We start from the raw sequence: 18,357 nt of genomic DNA on the forward strand, positions 1-18,357 counted from the left end.
AGTAATCTATCTTTATTTTGATGCCTGCAATGGGAAATTGTTATTATTGGACAAGATTAGGAGTCATGAAAATGGAGAAGAAATCTCTGTTTTATATGCTCTCCCGTAGTGAGAGCCTTGATATAGTGCCAGAGTGAAGTTACGGCAACAGATCTATGTTGTTGCCTGCATTGGGAAAATTGTAACTTAAAGTTTGACTAAATAATTATTTTACCTCATATTATTTTTTTACACCATTTTGGTCCATAATATTTCATTTCAGTATAAAAAAGTCAACAACATTAAATTAAACAATCATGTTTGCTCTTATTTTTTTTTTGCATTGTAACATCCGACATTTCATTTTAAGATAAAAAAAATTTTTATTTTAGAACTTTGACAATTAGTTAAAAAACAATTTTTATTAATGGATGGATTTTTCCCTTAAATTAAAATATTTAATTGATTGACTAAAATATAAAAAATATACGAGGAGTAAAGTAACTATCAATTTTTTATTTTATTTTTTACATAAAAAGTATTATAAACATTTTTATCATTATGTCATAATAAAAAGGAGCAGACAAAATCATATGCACTTTCTTGCGTTGTTCTAAAAAATGATAAATCTCTTTCTAGTCTTTTACTCCAACGAAAAAAAGAAATTTCCACCAACCTTCGGAATCATCAATAATGAAATTTGGGGGCGTCCATGAAAATTGATTGGAAATCAGATGAACAGAGGAAAGACCAATGAATACTCAATCTAGAGCTGAACAGACTAATTCACACTGCTGAATTATCCCCTTTGTGGATCGCAGCCGGTGCCGCAAATCTAGCAGAGAAATCGGGGAATCCAGCACCAGCTTCCCTGTGATCGAAATTAAGTGGATAGCTTTGAGGATCATACTGAAACTGCATCATCATCGACCTCCTCTTCTTATTAATCCCATACGTGCTAAACCTTCTAATGAAATTCTTCCACCTCGGCCCCGCCAATACCTCCGATATCTCTTTCAGTTTCTTAGCTTTTCTCTTCACCCAACTCTCTGGTCTTACCTCTTCCGCCTGTGCCTGCACCATATACCCGTTGGTGTTTCGTCGCCACCAGCACAGCCCGCCGATACAACCGCTGACAGAAGACGACAACGTTTCTTCAAAATATCGGGTATACTCGTCATCTCGTAATGGCCATGTTTCCTTGACGTGTGCTGGTTTTTCTTGTGGTTGTGGGGTGGCCATGGGAGGAGGAAGAAGATGAATAAGAAGAGTGATGGACTGATGGGGAAGTTGAGAGGCAAAGACCCTCTGGACGATCTTTGAATATGCTAACGATCAAGAATTTGGTATAAAAAACATTTGCCGCCCAAATACAGCTGCAAACCATGAATATTAAGAAGATCTAATCTGGCATTTATGCTAATATTTATTAGGGTATACTACTGTCGTAACCTTTTTTTGGGTGAGTCTAAAATTAAGCTTTGACTTGAATGAATTGTATTGGGGCCGCCATCGATAATTTATTTTTTAATAAAAATTAGGTTAATCGGATACCATCTTATTCGATCTGCATTTTACTAAAGATGTATCGGATTCAGGAGTCGGTTACAGTCAAAAAAGGGTTATCACACTTGAATTGTCTTTTCAGTATTAGTTAATTTCCAGTTATCTTTATTAAGAAAATTATAGTTTAAATTAAAAGATAAGATATGACCCAAATTGTTTACCTTTAATGAATTTATAAAAATAGACTTAAAAAATAAAACATTAGATAAAAAGGCTGAGCCAGGAAACATAAAAGGGCTAAGTTACAATATTAACACAAACATATATGCTGAGAAATTAAATGAAATATAGAAAAAGTGTACATATTAAAATTCGTGAAAAAAATAATAATATAAGAGAAATAAAATAATAAAACCTCCTAGAAAATAAAAAAATGAAAAAATATAATTAAAAAATACAACTAAAGAAGAAGAAAGAATAAAAAAAAACAAAGACTAAAAAACAGAAAATAAAACACAAAAGAGTAAAATGTAAACAGAAAAGAGAGAGGGAGAGCATGTAGTAAACCATTCGTATATATAATAGTATTCTAAAAAGAAAATTGATAATATATATATATACAAACCCAAGAAAAATGAAAATAAATAAATAAAAATATATCTAAAAAATATAATAATAATAATAAACAATATATATATAATTAAAATATTAGGAAAAAAGGAAAAAAACTAAAGCATAACCAAAAAATATAAAAATGAATATAAAAATATATTTAAAACAAATGATATAAAATATATATATAATATAAGGTAATATTAAATAACTAAAATAACAATTTAAATTCGGAAAAGGACTAAATTGCAAGAAAAACAAATTGAGTGGCAAATTTTAAAGCATTCCAGGTAAAATTGAAATTTAGGGGGGTGAATTATGCCTTTCAGGAATGAGAGGGACTAAAAACATAATTTCCCCTTTTATTTTAAAAAACACGTGGATCCCTTCAGATCCATGGGTCGGGTCACGGGTTGGTAAATACCAACCCATAAACAAGATTCACAATCTTTCCCCCTCCAAAAGATCAAAACGAGAGCCGAAAAATCCTCTGAAGGCATTCATCGTGTTCTTTATGAAAATGAAGAACACGGTCGTGGAACAATCTTCCCTCTCTTCGAATATGAAATCGGTTTTTTTAAAAACACCCCGGGGAGGGCTAGATATGAGATTAAAAATCTCAAAACCCTCCCCATTTTCATCGGTGTTGTAGATGCTCGATTTATCCGGGGCTAAGTCGGAGCAGACCCGAAGCAGAGTAGTTGGAGGCCCAATTCAATGACCAAGCCTAGTCCACGTGAAATCCTAAAAAAACTAAAAAACGGTTATTGGGAGTTAAAAAGCAAAGTGGAGGTGAGGGTCGGTTTTTGGAGGCATTAACCATCAGAAATCATACAGAGAAGGGGGAATTAACTACTGTAAAGGGGAGAGAGAACAAAAACAGGGGATCACACAACAAAAAAAATGGGGGAGGAAGAAAAAAGGAGAGACAATAAGGGGAATTAATTTGGGAACGGAGAGACCATTACATGAGAAACAAAGATTTTTATTTGTTTTCTTTTGTAACACAAATAAATAAAAAAAGAACAAATGCGTGTAAAAGTTTTATGTCCTATGTTCAGAGATCCAACGGTGTAAACAACATTCATTCCTTATATTCTAAGCACAAGTAGTGAATTTCGACAACAATACTAGCACAAGCAATGAGTTTCGAAAGCTATATTAGTAATCCATAAACAGGTTTTCTTTTATTTTATTATCACTATTTATTTCCTTTCTTTACCTTTGAAATGTTCATTCATGTATGGGTTTTGTAATTTTTCTTTCGAAACCTAGAAAATGAGAAGAGAAAGGCATCAGAGAATTACCTTAGTTGTGCGACAGTAGCCTAGGTGGGATTAGACTGATAGAGATAGGGACTGGAGCTAGAGTTACAAAACCAATCAGAGATTAAAACAGGAAATAGTAAAATAAAATAAGGAAGAGGGGTTCTTACTGGAACTGTTAAGCACGGTGATCGGCGTAGAGAGAGTTTCGTAACTTCCTGTTTAAAAACAAAGGGGCGTGAGAGGTATGAGAGAGAGAGAGAGAGATGATGGATTGTGATTGGAAGAGGCCACCAAGATATGGTGGCAGAACGGCTGCGGCGGTGTTCAAAGGAGAGTGTAGAGTTGTGTGTGGCCGAGAGTTAGGGGAGAAGAGAGGCGTCATTCGAAGTGAATAGAGGGGAATGAGATTTTATTTATTTTTTTATTTTCGAGCCTTTGTTGGAGTGGGTTAGCTTTGATGGTTGAGCAGTAGTTGGTGTTTAGAGCTTTAGAGCTCGATCGAACCAGAAGAGGAGGGGATGGAAGAGAGATAGGGAAAAACGACGAGGTGAGTTGGTAGAAGTAATAATTAGGGATTTTGTGTTTTTTAGTCTAAGGTTTTTAAAGTGAAACAACAAACGACATCGTTCAGGGGGTTTAGGGCACCCGTTTCCTTCTTCGTTTATTCCTCTCATGAGCCATTTAAGTTTTACTTCTATTTCATTTTAGTCCTAGAATCGAGTCTGTAATATTTTTAATTTATTATTTATATTTTACGCATATCCAATTTTGGTCCTGAGTATTAGTGTGTTTAACTTTTATTGTTTTAGACATTTGAACTCTATTTTTTACGTTACTTTTTAGTCCTTAAATATTTAGGATTAGTATGTTAGGGAAATTACATAGAAACCACTTAATTTGGGTTATTTAGGTGTAGATACCTTATTTATGCGTGTTGTTTTATTTAAGTCCATAATTTATTTTTTATTTGTATGTTGAATTTTACATTTATTTAATTTAGTCATTTTTAATGTGTACATGTACATTCTTTTAATTTATAGTTTAGCATGTTATGATATTTAGGTCACATGTGTATATAATATGTTAATATGCATAATTTATTATTTTTAATTAAAACATACGTACATAATTTTTTGTATGTCACATTGTATGATATTTTTAATTTTGTTTAATTAATTTTTGGCATGACATATTTTTTGCACAATTTGTATGATATCCTCATTTGCATAACTTGACATATTACATAATCGGACTAAGGGTAATACCCTTTTAATTTAAAATTGTTTTAAGTGGGCAGTCATAACTGATTTGAGGTCTGCTTTTAATGATTTTAAAATAAAAGTGTATCCCGAAAGTGAAACCAAAAAATTGATTCGTCACCTAAAATTTGTGAACGAGAGAAAAGGAAATGTTCGTTTATTTAAATATATCGAGAAAAGGTTGTTATATCTTTAAGATATGGTCTCGATATTTGTAAATAATTGAACATTCTTTATCTTTCTAAAACGACTTGGTAATTTTAATTTAATTTGTTTGAGTGCTTTTGAATTTTTTTAAATTTACGTCATTGTTTTATGGGATCAAAAATCAAATTAAGTTCGAATTTATAAAGTTCATTGCAAAGACGTTAATTAATCGACTAGGTACCGATTTAGGGCGTTGTGGGGTGCTAATCCTTCCCCACACGTAACCGACTCCCGAACTCGGATTTTGGTAACGCAGACCTCAATTTGTTGTTTTAATTAAAATTAATTTTTATTTAAAATGACAAAGCATTTTTGGGTGCCCAATCACACCCTAATCAAATATTGGTGGCGACTCTTCGAACCGTATTTTTCGATCGTAAAGGAAATTCAAATTTTTTCGAAACGAGAGGTCTTTTAAATCGCATATGTTTTTAAAATAAAAAGAGACAATTAAGAATTAACGTGGTTTTTAAAATCTCACCTTTTTTCGCCTTTTAAGAAAAAATCGTTTCGACAGGTGTCTCGAACCAAAAAAAGAAAAAAAGGAAAACAAATCACACATGCAAGGCCAAAAGAACCAGATCGAGGTAAAAAGGTACATTTTTTATTTTCACTTTCGAACGTTTATAAGATTTCTTGCTCCGATTGCTTAGTATTTCTCGTGTAATCTCTCAGGTAAATCGTATAATAATCGTGTCTCTTGTGTTTGATTTAGAAGCTTATTTATATACAAAAAATGTTATTTTTAGTTCGAGTTGGAGTCCCATTCGAACTAAGTCTCCTGCTTTTGTGGGTGTTTTTGGTTGGCTTTGGAGTTCTACTATCACACGTCGCCGAAAATAGCGGGCTTTGTTGACCGGTTGAAGCTTGCGACGCTGGGGAGGAATTGGCTAGGGTTAAAAAACCCTAGGTGTTGCGGGTCGTGGGCCGGTTCGGGTCGAAACCGGGTTACTCCAGTGGACATTGGGTTGCAGTCTTGGGTCTAGGTCACTTGTTGGTCTTCTAGGCCACTGTTGTAACGGATTTATTTGTTCCTGGGCCTGACACAATGTAATATATATATATATATATATATATATATATATATATATATATATATATATATATATATATAATATAGTTGTAATGTTATAAATATATTATATAATAACGTGAACATAAACCAACTGGAGCCAGATGAAATTAAGTGTCTACAACTACATATTTAGTCACTCATATATTCTCGCGGTTTTGTTTTGGTTATTTAACTATTATTTTATTTAAAATAATATCCAATATTACGTTTTGGTTCCATTTTGACCACATGCATCTAAAAATTTGACACTGATACTGACATGACACCAAAAGATAATGTCACGTTATCACTGAAAATAAAATAAAAAAGTTGCCACCACGTCAATAGCTCTATTTATTTTTTAACGACGAGTGACTAATTCGTAACATTATGTATGATTTTGAAAAGAATAATCGAACGATTAAAACATAATAACAAGAATAGATAAATGATTAAATATGTAGTTTACTTTATTTATTATTATTTGATGGTGTAATTGGCAAGTTATATATGAATTAAATTGATTGAAGAAGGAAAAATCTGTTCATACCACCAACTCATCTACCTGTAATTGCAATCATGGATATTATCCTTTCTTTTGTATGGTTAGCAATATCATGGAGAATTATTCATCACTTTTTTTAAAAAAAATTAATAAATTTCTCATGTATATTCGAAAAAAAAGAAAAACTAATAATTAGGAGAATATTCTTTTCGTGAATGCAACTAATGCTGATCACACTTGTTTATTTTATTATTATATATATATATATATATATATTTTTTTTTTACATTCAAATTAATATCAATCTTTGATATATTTTTTTTCATGGCAATTTGACTTCTAACATTAGCAACATCTTTCCCTTCCCTTTCCTTTAGCTCTAGAAAATTTTGTTAGGTCATTCTGGTAATCGAATATGATATTTTCAAACCCATCAAATATTCTAAATCAAATTTGAGGTGTCATCATATTTTTATGAATATCTTAAACATAGATCCTTTAAGAATTAATCTCTTTCATAATTATCTTTCCGATAATTTTAAAGGCTAAGAACTAATATTTATATTTATGAAGTCAAATACTCTATCATCAAAGAACCTTATTCTATAGACTTTTTATCTAATTTAAATATTTACTTATTAAATAAATTTAGTAATCAAATAATCTTTGATAATTCAAAGATAAACAAGTATTTGATCCATTGGGTTTAAAAAAGGGTTCAAAACTTAGTGTTACTTATTCGTAAAATGCAGCTTTTTCGCCATTAAAGATCAGAATGGGTGGTACCCTGCAAGATAATGTGATTTATGAGACAAAAGATGATGAAGTTACACGTGCACCACTTGTTCAAAATGGTTCAGAGTTGTTCGGTTTCTCCAAAGGTTGCTTACCCATGTCTAGATTGGATAAACTCAACGTTTTCTTCAAGAAAGCTGGGTGAGTGAGTATATCATTTGTCAATTTCCAACAAGTTCATAATTTGTATTATTTCAGTTTCATTTGACTTCCAAACACAGGGCTATGGTCGTTTTCGGATTAAATGCACTAAGTGGGAGGACTGTCGGTCCGGACGGTTCTGCCATCGGAGGTTGGAATTCCAGCAATGCCGAATCGCTCATACGATACACTCTTAACAAGGGCTATACTATCCATGGTTGGGAACTTGGTAAATGACCTACACCAGAGTTGAAGCAAATCTATTTTCATGCAATTTTTTTATATGGCAGAATGAATTTTATTAAATAATAGTAATCTGGTTGATCAGGAAACGAACTGTGTGGCTCCGGCATCGGGGCGAAAATTGCAGCGGAACAATATGCAGCTGATGTCAACTCTCTCCAAAGCATTGTTGACAATATATACAGAGGATTTAAGGTTAAGCCATTAGTGAGAGCACCAGGAGGATTCATTGATACAAACTGGTTCACACATTTTGTACAGAAAACTCCTAAATCTCTCCAAGTAGTGACCCAACACATTTACAACCTCGGTCCAGGTACAACAAGCACAGAGAGTGAAGTGATTCAGTGATTTAAAAGTACCTTCAAAGAAGCATTTCGATTTTTGAAATATATGTAAACATTGTTTTCCCCTATTTTTTGCAGGTAATGATAATCAGCTGATGAATAAAATCCTAGATCCATCTTATGAAGATGGTGGGAGCCAGTCCTTTAGAGACCTTCAAGCAATTCTGAAGAGTTCATCAACATCAGCAGTTGCATGGGTTGGTGAAGCAGGAGGAACTTATAACAGTGGTCGAAATCGTGTCAGCAATTCGTTTGCTAATAGTTTCTGGTAAGCTTGTCCATTTCTTGTTTTGTTCTTAATTTTGACATGGAATCTTAGTTGGGAATTTAAGAAATTAAACAGGTATTTGGATCAACTTGGGCTGGAAGCTTCCTATGATTCCAAAACATATTGTAGACAGACATTGATTGGTGGAAACTATGGTTTGCTTGACACTGCTACATTTGTCCCTCATCCTGATTACTATAGGTACTACTTCAACTGCAAATCACTTATTAAATGTTGCCATGAAAGCTGTCTTAAAAGTTTCATATAAACACTGATGTTGCAGTGCTCTTCTCTGGCATCGGTTAATGGGGAGGAATGTGCTGTCGGCGAGCTTCTATGGGACGAAAAGTGTTCGAGCTTATGCTCACTGTTCTAAACAATCCGTAAGTATATCCTTAGATTAGGTATCAAAATTGAAGCAACATTTATGTAGTCCGATAATGTATAAGACATTCCTTTTTAACAGCAAGGAATCACTCTGCTGCTCATCAACTTCAGTGCTACCACGACCGTTCAAGTCCGAATCGTGACTTAAGGTTCTGCTAGAATGTCTACAAATTCTGACATGAATGGGAACAGTAATACAGAAGAGTACCATTTGACACCAAAAGATGGGGATGTACAGAGTCGGAAAGTGGTTTTAAATGGGAAAATAGGGGCTCCAAATTCATCCGGGAACATCCCTCGTTTGGAACCAGTCATCATGAGCATGCTCCACCGTATTGTTGTTGCTCCTTCCTCTATTGTATTTTCTCACTTTCCAAGTACAATACATCCAGCCTGTAAAGATTAATTTTTCCTTTTGGCAATTTCCATACTAAAAAAGAATAAGGAAATGTAAGATATAAATATAGACAGTACAAAGTAGTGTCAACACAAGCTGCTCTGTTAAACTAGAAGGTCCTAATAACTGAAACGGCTAAAGGACCCCACAATTAATAAATTGTAGAGATCATATGACTAAATTGATTTGTGTAACTTGCTTTTTTTTTTTTCTTCCAAATTTGCAATGTAAAAGCTGTAAAGAAGTTCGAACAAGAATATAACATGGAAGCAAGTTCACCTTGCCTAATGCTACTGCAGAAAAGACGATTATCATCTTTATTAGGCCAGTAAACGAACCGAACGCACACGAACGGATGTATGTTCATGTTCGTTCATTTAATAAATAAATGAACATAAACGAACACGAACATAAATGAACAAATTTTTTTTTGTTCATGTTCGTTTATTAAGGAATATAATTTGTTCATGTTCGTTCATTTAATAAATAAACGAACATAAACGCGTACTAACATAAACCAACACGAACATAAATGAACACGAACATAAACGTTGGAGACCCTACCTAGGGCTGTTAACGAGCCGAGTCGAGCTTGAGTATTGTTGAGCTCGACTCGAACTCGAAAACTTTCAAAGTCAGCTCGATTCGACATGAAAACTCGCAAGCTTAAAATTATCAAGTTCGACTCGAACTCGAAAATGCTCGAACTCAAAAAAAAATTTAAAAGCTCGATTAAAACTCGAGACTCGAGCTCGATTCTGAGCTCAATTCAAGCTCGACATTGCCCCAAGCGCAAAGATGCTTAAAACTATTCTCCCCCATCTTCTTTTATATAAGTTACCAACCCCGAGCTGCTTGTTTGCTACTGATGTGGGATTGCATAACGTTCCTCCACTTTCTTTCTTCATATCTCCTTCAAAACAGTCGAGATGAACACAGATTGTGTTTCATGTGATTTCCGACCTTAATCCTTGAGGATCAAACAAACATGTCCTTAGCTTCGTGTTATGTATAAGTTGAAAATTGGGAGATGAGAGAAGTAGGTTGGCTAAACTTCCATATCCGGATGGTGCACAAAATTTGTTTGATGAAAAGCGTTAAAGAACTTCTCAACCTATGGAATAATGCCTTACCATTATTGGGTTCTTGAGTTCAAAGTAAGCTGACTTGAGTTGCTGGTTGATCATTATTTACTTGTAAATTCGAATACTCCATTATATATGAAAGAAAAGAAGATTATTTGAGTAGAAGAAACAGTGATTAATACTTAACATCCCTTTCGGAATCCATCACCTTTGGACTTGGTTTCGAAAGCAACCAGTTTCTGGGACTCCTCTTTGCTCATCGGATAACCAGCAGGTGGCGAAGTCACATAGGGTTCCGGCGCAGTGGATGTTGGCGGTGCTGGGTATTCAGCTTATGGATCGTTCAAAAAGAACTAAACCATGTTAATATTGTTGGGTTTTCCAAATAAAATTGGGTTAATTATGGAGTTGGTCATCAGAATATTAGATTAATTAATATTTTTAAGATACTTACAAATTGGTCACCAAAATTGATTTAAGAAGATTGGGTTAAACATAAATGAATGAACATAAACGAACATAACCGAACGAACATAATCGAACGTTCACGAACATAAATGAACAAACGAGACTTATGTTCATGTTCATTCATTTAATTAAACGAACACAAAATCGTGTTCATGTTCGTTCATTTAATAAATAAACGCACATAAACGAACTTCCCGCCGCACGATTCATGAACGGTTCGCTGAACGTTCAGTTCATTTACAGGCCTAATCTTTATAAGTTACCTGGACACCCGTCATCCAAGATCCCACTGATATGTCATCATGAGCATAAGTCTTCAAAGATGCACTGCATGAAATATAAGCTAGATGGGGTGAAATTCAAATTCATTCAGAATTTTTGGCAGCCAAGTCAATGTTCAATGGAAGGTATAGTTCACAACACAACCTTTCAAATATATCATTGACCATGTTCAACATTGTGTGCAAAGAAAAGTGAATGATATTTTACACACAAAACAGATATGCATTTAGCCTGTGATATTAATATATAATCTTATGTTCTAATTTTAAATAATAATTTTAGTTGTTTCATTTAATTTTATATAAAAGTATAAAAATATAAAAGCACTCATATAATTATATTAAGTATCATTTAAAGTAAAAAAATGTTTTAACCATTTTCTAACTATACCGGTTTTTGATTAACCTCTCGAAATATCAATTCAGATAAAAGTTTATAATAAATATAGACATAAACATTTTGATTAAGTTTGGTGGCATAAGTTAATGAGCATTAATTTTAGTCATGGAAGTTAAAGAAGAATCAAAAGTAAATAAATAATAAAAGAGCCCAAAAAAAATGTGGTTGTCCAATTAGGAATGGCCTACGGAATCATATGGACTTGGTTGCATCAACCTGTTATCCTTCCACCGCCAAGAGAAGGAAGTTGTCGCTGCTCTGTGAAACCAGCCTCACGCTGTGCCTTTCCGCTCCAAGAGTATAGAGACCCATGCCTTCGCACGGGTCCCTTGAGCCACTTATAGCTTGGATCGGGCAGGCCAGAGATAAGCATCCATGAGTCCGATTCGTTGGATCAATCAATGTTAAACCACATTAGTGCCCCCACTTGGGTTACAAGCAGGCGTTACCCCACTCGACGAGCTATAAGTACTTTGATTGTTTATTTAAACAATGGATATATAATTTATATAAGCAATGTGGGATATGTTTCTCTATTCACGCACATCACAAACTTTATTTGTATTGGGGATCCCCTCTCACCGCTGACCATCCTGATTTAGATCAGCTGGACATGCAATATATCAATGCAGAGCAAACAGACAATGCTCTAACATATACTATATACACGTAGATAATTAACTAGTTTAATGTGATAACATGTTCTAGATAATCATTTACAGTAGAAACACATAGTTAATGACTGCAAATCTTATACAGTAGAGTTGGTAATTGCTTCCTATGACTACTGTATGAACTAGCGAGCAGGCGCAGCACCCTCCCTGAAAAGAATATTTGCCACTGGTGGTGGAACCCATGCTGGGCTGCCATCAGTCTGTTCATCCATATGTTGCACCTCACTATGAATCGAGCTGCTACGTCGCCCCGCCTTCGATCTCCTGATTTTCTTACCGATAAAAAATCCCACCTTCATTGCTGTAAATAGACCCAATGCAACTACAAGTGGCCTCACAGCCCAATGAAAATCCTCAAGATGCTGATACTTTTTCATCAACCCTGGACAATTATTAAAGGAAACCACTTCTACTTCAGCTGGATCAGCCAAAAACTCTCCCGATTCTTCTTGGATACTTAATCTTCCTGGGAACTTGACGACAAGGCATCCGTTTGGTAGGATCCAGCAAATTTTCCCAGTAGCCCAAATACCTCCTCTTTTACGAGGCCAATCAAAGCGAGGGCTAAGCACATTAGATTTCAGCCTGATAAACTGACCAATGCAGTAAGATTCTGCCATCTGAAACTCTGAACAACTCCCCTTCAAAAGAGTTTCTAACCCTATAAACCCAACAGAAACGGTTCCATCACGGTCAATGGAATGAAGAATGCCTACAGGTGAGTGCCTTTTGTCTTCCTCTTTCAAACGCACCCAGTCTCCAGCTGCTAACCCAAGTGTGACCCTCTCAAGTCTTGAAACATGAACTCTTAACGGGTCATGAATGCCACTAACCCTCACCAAAACAAAACCATCTTCATCTGTGCTACCCACCACATTTCCTTCTGGAACATCCATATTTTCAGGTTTGCATGACCTAGGTGGCTTTCTGGACCGCACTTCGTCCCCCACTTGCAAACAATCCTTTGAAAGAAACCACTCTTTGTAGTCAGAGGCAGTGTTGCTACTCTTTTTGTTCGACACTGTCCAATGCACAACATCTTCACCTCCGATCTCTAAGCTGAAAATGTGGTTGGCATTAGCCAAAGGTATCAGGCAAGTATGTCAACATTGTCATACGAAATTGTTGCTTTGATAAAGTCCAATTGCAAAACATAACTGCATACTACATGATTGTTCGGCACTTCATGCGTAAAGAGAGCTTAGAAAGAGTGGAACATAGATAAGGAATTTTATTTCTATCTTAAACTACAAAACTGAATATATACATAGCAGAGACCTTTTGAACACGCGCAATATGTCTTTCATCAATGGGCGACATCTGAAGTCGTACTCAAAGCAGCCAAGAAGAAAATTCTCAACTAGAGGTGGAAGGCCACTTGGAATCAGTGGTTTCTCCTGTTTTCTAACAACCAGGTCATAAATTTCATCAGCCGATTTCCCATGCCAAGGTACAACGCCAGTGAGCATCTGCACAATGCTACAGGCGAATCCCCATGAATCGGTCTCAAATGATAATGGACCTCTTATTTCCGGTCGCCACTGTTCTGGAGCCATGTAATTGGGCGTCCCAAGCCTGTGTGTCGTATCTGAGCTAGGCAAACTGACTCCCAGGAGAAGATACGGAATGCCAATATCCCCTAAAACTGCCTGGTCAGTTCCATTAAGAAGAAAGTTAAATGGTTTGAGGTTAAGAACCAATATCCCTTTCGAATGCAATTCCGAAATTCCCTGTGCCAAAATGACTCCATACCTGCAAACATTTGATGCAACAAATGTAAACTTATCTACTCTTTACAATCTTATATATAAACAAACGGAAATGGCAGACTTCCGGTAGACATCACCTCAAAACATTTGGAAATGGGAGCTTTCCTCCCTCAAGGCGCGTCATTTTATCTCCAACAGACCCCTCATAAAATTTCATAACAATACATATCTACAGGAGAAAGAAACCAATTTCTTAGCAAGACAATCAACTGTAGTGTAATGAACCAAAATCATCTATATAAAACACAAAGCACACCCTTCCACTTATAATAGAAATTCCATGAAGAGAACAAATATTATTCACATGCTGGCACTTGGAGTACAAATCACCAAATTTGTCCAATAAAGTCCTCATGGCATCCTGCTTAATTGGATGCAACATCTTGATGGCTACTTCATGATACTGATCATAATCTTTGGTGGAACATTGATAAGTCGCTAACCAAACATCGCCGAAAGCACCCCTTCCGATCCTATGCCGAAGTTTCAATACAGAAGGGTCAATCCAAGGAATTATCGGATTGGACGCCTCGATTACGGTTCTAAGTTTGTCATCATCATCACCTTCCACAAACTCATACTCAGAGAAACTAGCTGACAGAGCATTCACAACTTTCCCAGCCATTCCTTCATGTATTGACAAAACAGAATAGCCATCAAAGGCAAGCAAACATAAAATTTGCTAGCTGATATTCAAACCATGAATTCCCTAAGAATCAAAATATGATAATCCACAATAGAATATTAAATTGAGCTTTTCTTCTTCTTATTCTTCTTTTTCCATTAATACCAAAAGGAAGAAAGAATATGTTTATTAGAAGGAAAATACCAGACAAGTCACTTTCTTTTCCTAAGAGAATCCTGGAATAAGAAGAAGATGATAAAACATGAAGGCAATCATATTAAGATATAAGATTCATGGCACGAGAACTAACCTTAACGAAGACAAAACTGGATCGGCTGAGCGGAGCTGAGCTAAAAAGGAAACAGTTAGAAGAAGAGTTTTGAGTTGCCCACGAATTAAAATGAAAAAAGAAAGAAAGATAATTGAGAAAGTTGAGGAATTCTTTCGATATTTGAAGCTGAAACTTGAAAATAACGAGTGGGAAAATGAAGGGAAAATGAAGAGTGTGGGAAAGAGCGAAAGCGAGAAGTGAAACAAGAGACAGCTGAAGAAGCAACTGTTTACCTTGGAATCTAAAACGAGAAAACATACTAGAATCAAACAACAGTCACGAAGATTGGCCCCAAAGTGCGCTAATTTACTATTTAGCCCAATAACTTTGTTCCAATTTTAGATAATCTTTCTTATTTAGAGGTAATTGCATTATACATCCGTAAACTTTCTCCAGATTCTATATTAGTTCTTATACTTCTAAACGCTTCAGGTACACCTAGTCACCAAAGTTAATGACTAGACTGGCAAAGTGATTTGATTGAATTGATATCATAGTTTAAAGATTTAATTATAATATTTTAGAATTTATGAATTAATTTGAAATCTTAGTCATAATTTGAGGACTATTTGAATTAATTATTTTTTTAATTTTAAAAATAAAAAATAGACCAATCCGGGTCACACATATAGTTTTTGATAAATGAGTCTTCTAACAAAGATTTTTTGCATACACAAAAACTTAAATTTAATACATGCTTAAGTGATATCAAACTACTTATTACCATAATCAACTCATTGATATTAATGGCTTTCATAATTCATAAACCTTTACAATCAAACAGGGGCTACTAAAGCGCAATACAGAATAGCATGAAGGCCAGAGGAAAATTTTAATGGCTTATGCAGGTAGTGTAGCATGAAATAAATACAATAAATATTTTGGGTAAACTACCCATTTGGTCATCCATCTATTATTTAGTTTTATTTTGGACCATTCAACTCTTATTGTTTTAAAATCATACTTAATATTACTTTTTGATTATATTTTGGTCACTATTATTAAAAAATTAACGGTGGTGCTGACATGATATTTTTATTATTTTTTAACACTAACTTGACATTATCTTATGATAACATGTCATCATTATTGTTAATTTTTTAATGGTGTGTGACAAAAGCACAACCAAAACGTAACAGTTAGGCATTAAGAAAAGCAATAGTTGAGTGACCAAAACAGAAACTAAGTAATAGGTGAGTGATCAAATAAGTAGTTTATCCTAATATTTTACCAAAGCAGAACTAAATTTGAATCCAAAACTTGTAAAAAGTTGGGACGCAAAACAGTGTGTTGAGAATTCAGAACAAGGCAAACCCAAAGCAACAGTAGCAGTAATGCATTTAGACAAAGTCTGCCCTTCATTAGCGCTTCGGAGAATATTTTGCAGTGCCCCAAAGCTGAAATAGTTTCCTACAATTCCCCACAAAACCAGGACTGTCTCTCCTCTGGCAAACTCTGCCTTTGCTAGATCCTTTCCTTCTTGAAAAAGAGGACCAGCCCCTCCATAAGTGACCAAACTGGCATTCTTGTTGTACAATCATACTTTGCTTCTTTTTGTTGCGAGTCTTGCATCTCCCGTTGTCGACGTTATCATCATTATCATCTTCTTCACCGTTCTGTTCGATACCTAAAGTAGCCGCGGAGGTTTGCATTGACCTGCATATTTCGAATTGGCTCATCATCCATTGTTTTTATTGGTGTTAAAAAGTAATGGTTAAAACAAATTAAAAAGCCTTACAGATATGATTGGTTTTGGGCAACCATCGTTTTCTTGGATTGAATCTTTGTCAGGTTATAGCTGGAAGAGACGTGCCTAATAAAATGGAGCTGAAGAGAAAGAACAAAACCCAGAAATAAACTCATTGTGGGAATAAGCCATTACGTGAAAATCATATTTAAAAAACAGAGGAAACAGGACATGGTACAAACCTGATCACCGTCCTTGATGCCATAGTTCATGATATGATCAGTGTCTGTGAGCAACTTCAGGCCACCATAGCACAAACAAAAATGTCCCCAAACATGGGGCCTCCATTATGCAGATTCATATGAATCATATCACAAAATGATGAGTCGATAAATACATGAATCAAAATTCTTTTGGCTTTGTATTTCTTTTCTAATCAACATACCATGAAATCTTGCCGGGACCATTCTTTGGCATATGACTAAAGACATGTTGAACAGCCAGCTTGAGGTCGGCGATGGTGGCCGACTTTATAGCTTTGACATCTACAAAACGAAAAACAAGTTATAACATACGTAATAATTTCAGTGTTGGATCCTCGAGAAGCTGCAAAAGAAACGAGAAGAAAGTACCGAAGGAAGAGCCATCCAGTTTCCGAACGGTGAGCTTGATGGGCTCTTCGGGAAGTTTATAATAAGAGCAACTTTTACGAGAGAAACCATTGACATCTGCTAGGGATGATAATGGCAAGGAGACGGACCGCCTTGGCTTCTCCAAAGAAACCAAATCCTGCACTTGGGTTTTCAACATGCTGTCTAAGGAAACAGAAGAAGTAAAAAGACGCACACGCAAAAAAAAAACCACCACTTTTTCGTGTCTGATAAAACCATATATCAAAGGCTCTACCCATTTTAGCGAGATGGTGTGTAAGAGGGAAGCAACTTGATTCTTTGAGGAAAGTCACACGCACCCTCGTAATTCGTAAATATTAAGGAAGCTTGTGTCGGGGGAGATTCTGAATTGAGAGAGACATTATAGAGAAAGAAAGAAGGGCCATTTTACCTTTGCCTTTTGTTTTTTAACTTCACTGCCAGCTTTTTGCAGGGGCTCATTGGAGAAGAAGAAACAAGAAAGAGTATCTTCACGGTTAGTTCTTTTTGAAGGAAAAGGGAAACGTACGATTTCTTACGTGAATGTTTCTCGACTTTTAGGTTGCTTGACTGACGAGAAAATTAGACAATTATATTATGAGCCTGAAAAGGGAGAACTGAGTTCCAGTCTTAAAACTGCATCTCCAGTTCAAGTTTCAACTTTACATACAATCTGGAAATCTTCTGTACCAATGGGGAGAGAATAACAAGACACAATGAAGACGATGGGGAACAAAAACATTTTTATTTTAAGAAACAAAAATAAATGGAAATGTTAGAAATCTGTCAAAATATAAGAAATATATTATTCCTAAAACAGATATACCCTGGGATTAGTTGTATGCTGTCCTAACTCTGAAATTATGCAAAATTTGTAACAGTCTCAAACTCTCAATCTCCTGTACATAGTAAGATCAGCAACTTCTCAATGTACGTACATCTCCATTGCTTAGAGAGGTAGCTTGCTTCCATCATATCAGACAAAGGGACAAAAATAAGGGAGCAATCAGTAAAATTACAAGGCATCACATAGCCAGGCCGATCATTTCGCCACAAGCTTGTTGTAGGCATACAAACCAGAACCAACAAAAACCAAGAATTTGCCCCAGAACATTCAGCTGCAGAGAAAAAAAACATCAAGTAATGGATATATTACCTAATGTGTCATGTTAAGCTGTTAACTAGCAGCAAGAACAAGATAGATTGTGCGCTTACAATATCAAAGGGAAGCCCACCAAAAAGTATCCATCCAAGCCCAATGGTAAAAAGATCCTACAACCATAGTATTAACTACCAAATCAGATAATAAATTTGAAAAAAATGTACTTTTTTCTGATAAAAAAAAACTCCTTTTTATGTGCCTCAGGACAGTAATCATGACCTAAAGGGGGCATCTATACATGGAGATGAGAAATGCAT

At 35.2% G+C, this 18,357-nt stretch overlaps 2 protein-coding genes and 1 pseudogene across 2 annotated transcripts; 1 reads left to right on the forward strand and 2 right to left on the reverse strand.

Moving 5' to 3' along the window:
• Window positions 1-3,631: 3,631 nt before the first annotated feature.
• Window positions 3,632-9,005, forward strand: LOC120149727 (annotated as a pseudogene).
• A 2,862-nt stretch (window positions 9,006-11,867) lies between these two features.
• On the reverse strand, window positions 11,868-14,846 carry LOC120149806 (E3 ubiquitin-protein ligase KEG-like). Its single transcript, XM_039162513.1, has 5 exons — window positions 14,581-14,846; window positions 13,902-14,272; window positions 13,723-13,814; window positions 13,155-13,628; window positions 11,868-12,935 (listed from the first exon to the last, which is right to left on the reverse strand). The coding sequence occupies exons 2-5, from the start codon at window positions 14,268-14,270 to the stop codon at window positions 11,999-12,001; spliced, it is 1,872 nt and encodes a 623-aa protein (XP_039018444.1). The 5' UTR covers window positions 14,271-14,272; window positions 14,581-14,846; the 3' UTR covers window positions 11,868-11,998.
• Window positions 14,847-15,805: 959 nt separating this feature from the next.
• LOC120149728 lies at window positions 15,806-17,098 on the reverse strand. The gene is made up of 5 exons (XM_039162447.1): window positions 16,921-17,098; window positions 16,734-16,833; window positions 16,531-16,630; window positions 16,340-16,428; window positions 15,806-16,257 (listed from the first exon to the last, which is right to left on the reverse strand). Exons 1-5 carry the CDS (start codon window positions 17,096-17,098, stop codon window positions 15,963-15,965), a joined length of 762 nt encoding a protein of 253 aa, XP_039018378.1. The 3' UTR covers window positions 15,806-15,962.
• Window positions 17,099-18,357: the final 1,259 nt, after the last annotated feature.

The sequence above is a fragment of the Hibiscus syriacus genome, unplaced genomic scaffold (assembly GCF_006381635.1).
Source record: "Hibiscus syriacus cultivar Baekdansim isolate YM2019G1 unplaced genomic scaffold, ASM638163v2 tig00111008_pilon, whole genome shotgun sequence".
Taxonomy (NCBI): Eukaryota; Viridiplantae; Streptophyta; class Magnoliopsida; order Malvales; family Malvaceae; genus Hibiscus; species Hibiscus syriacus.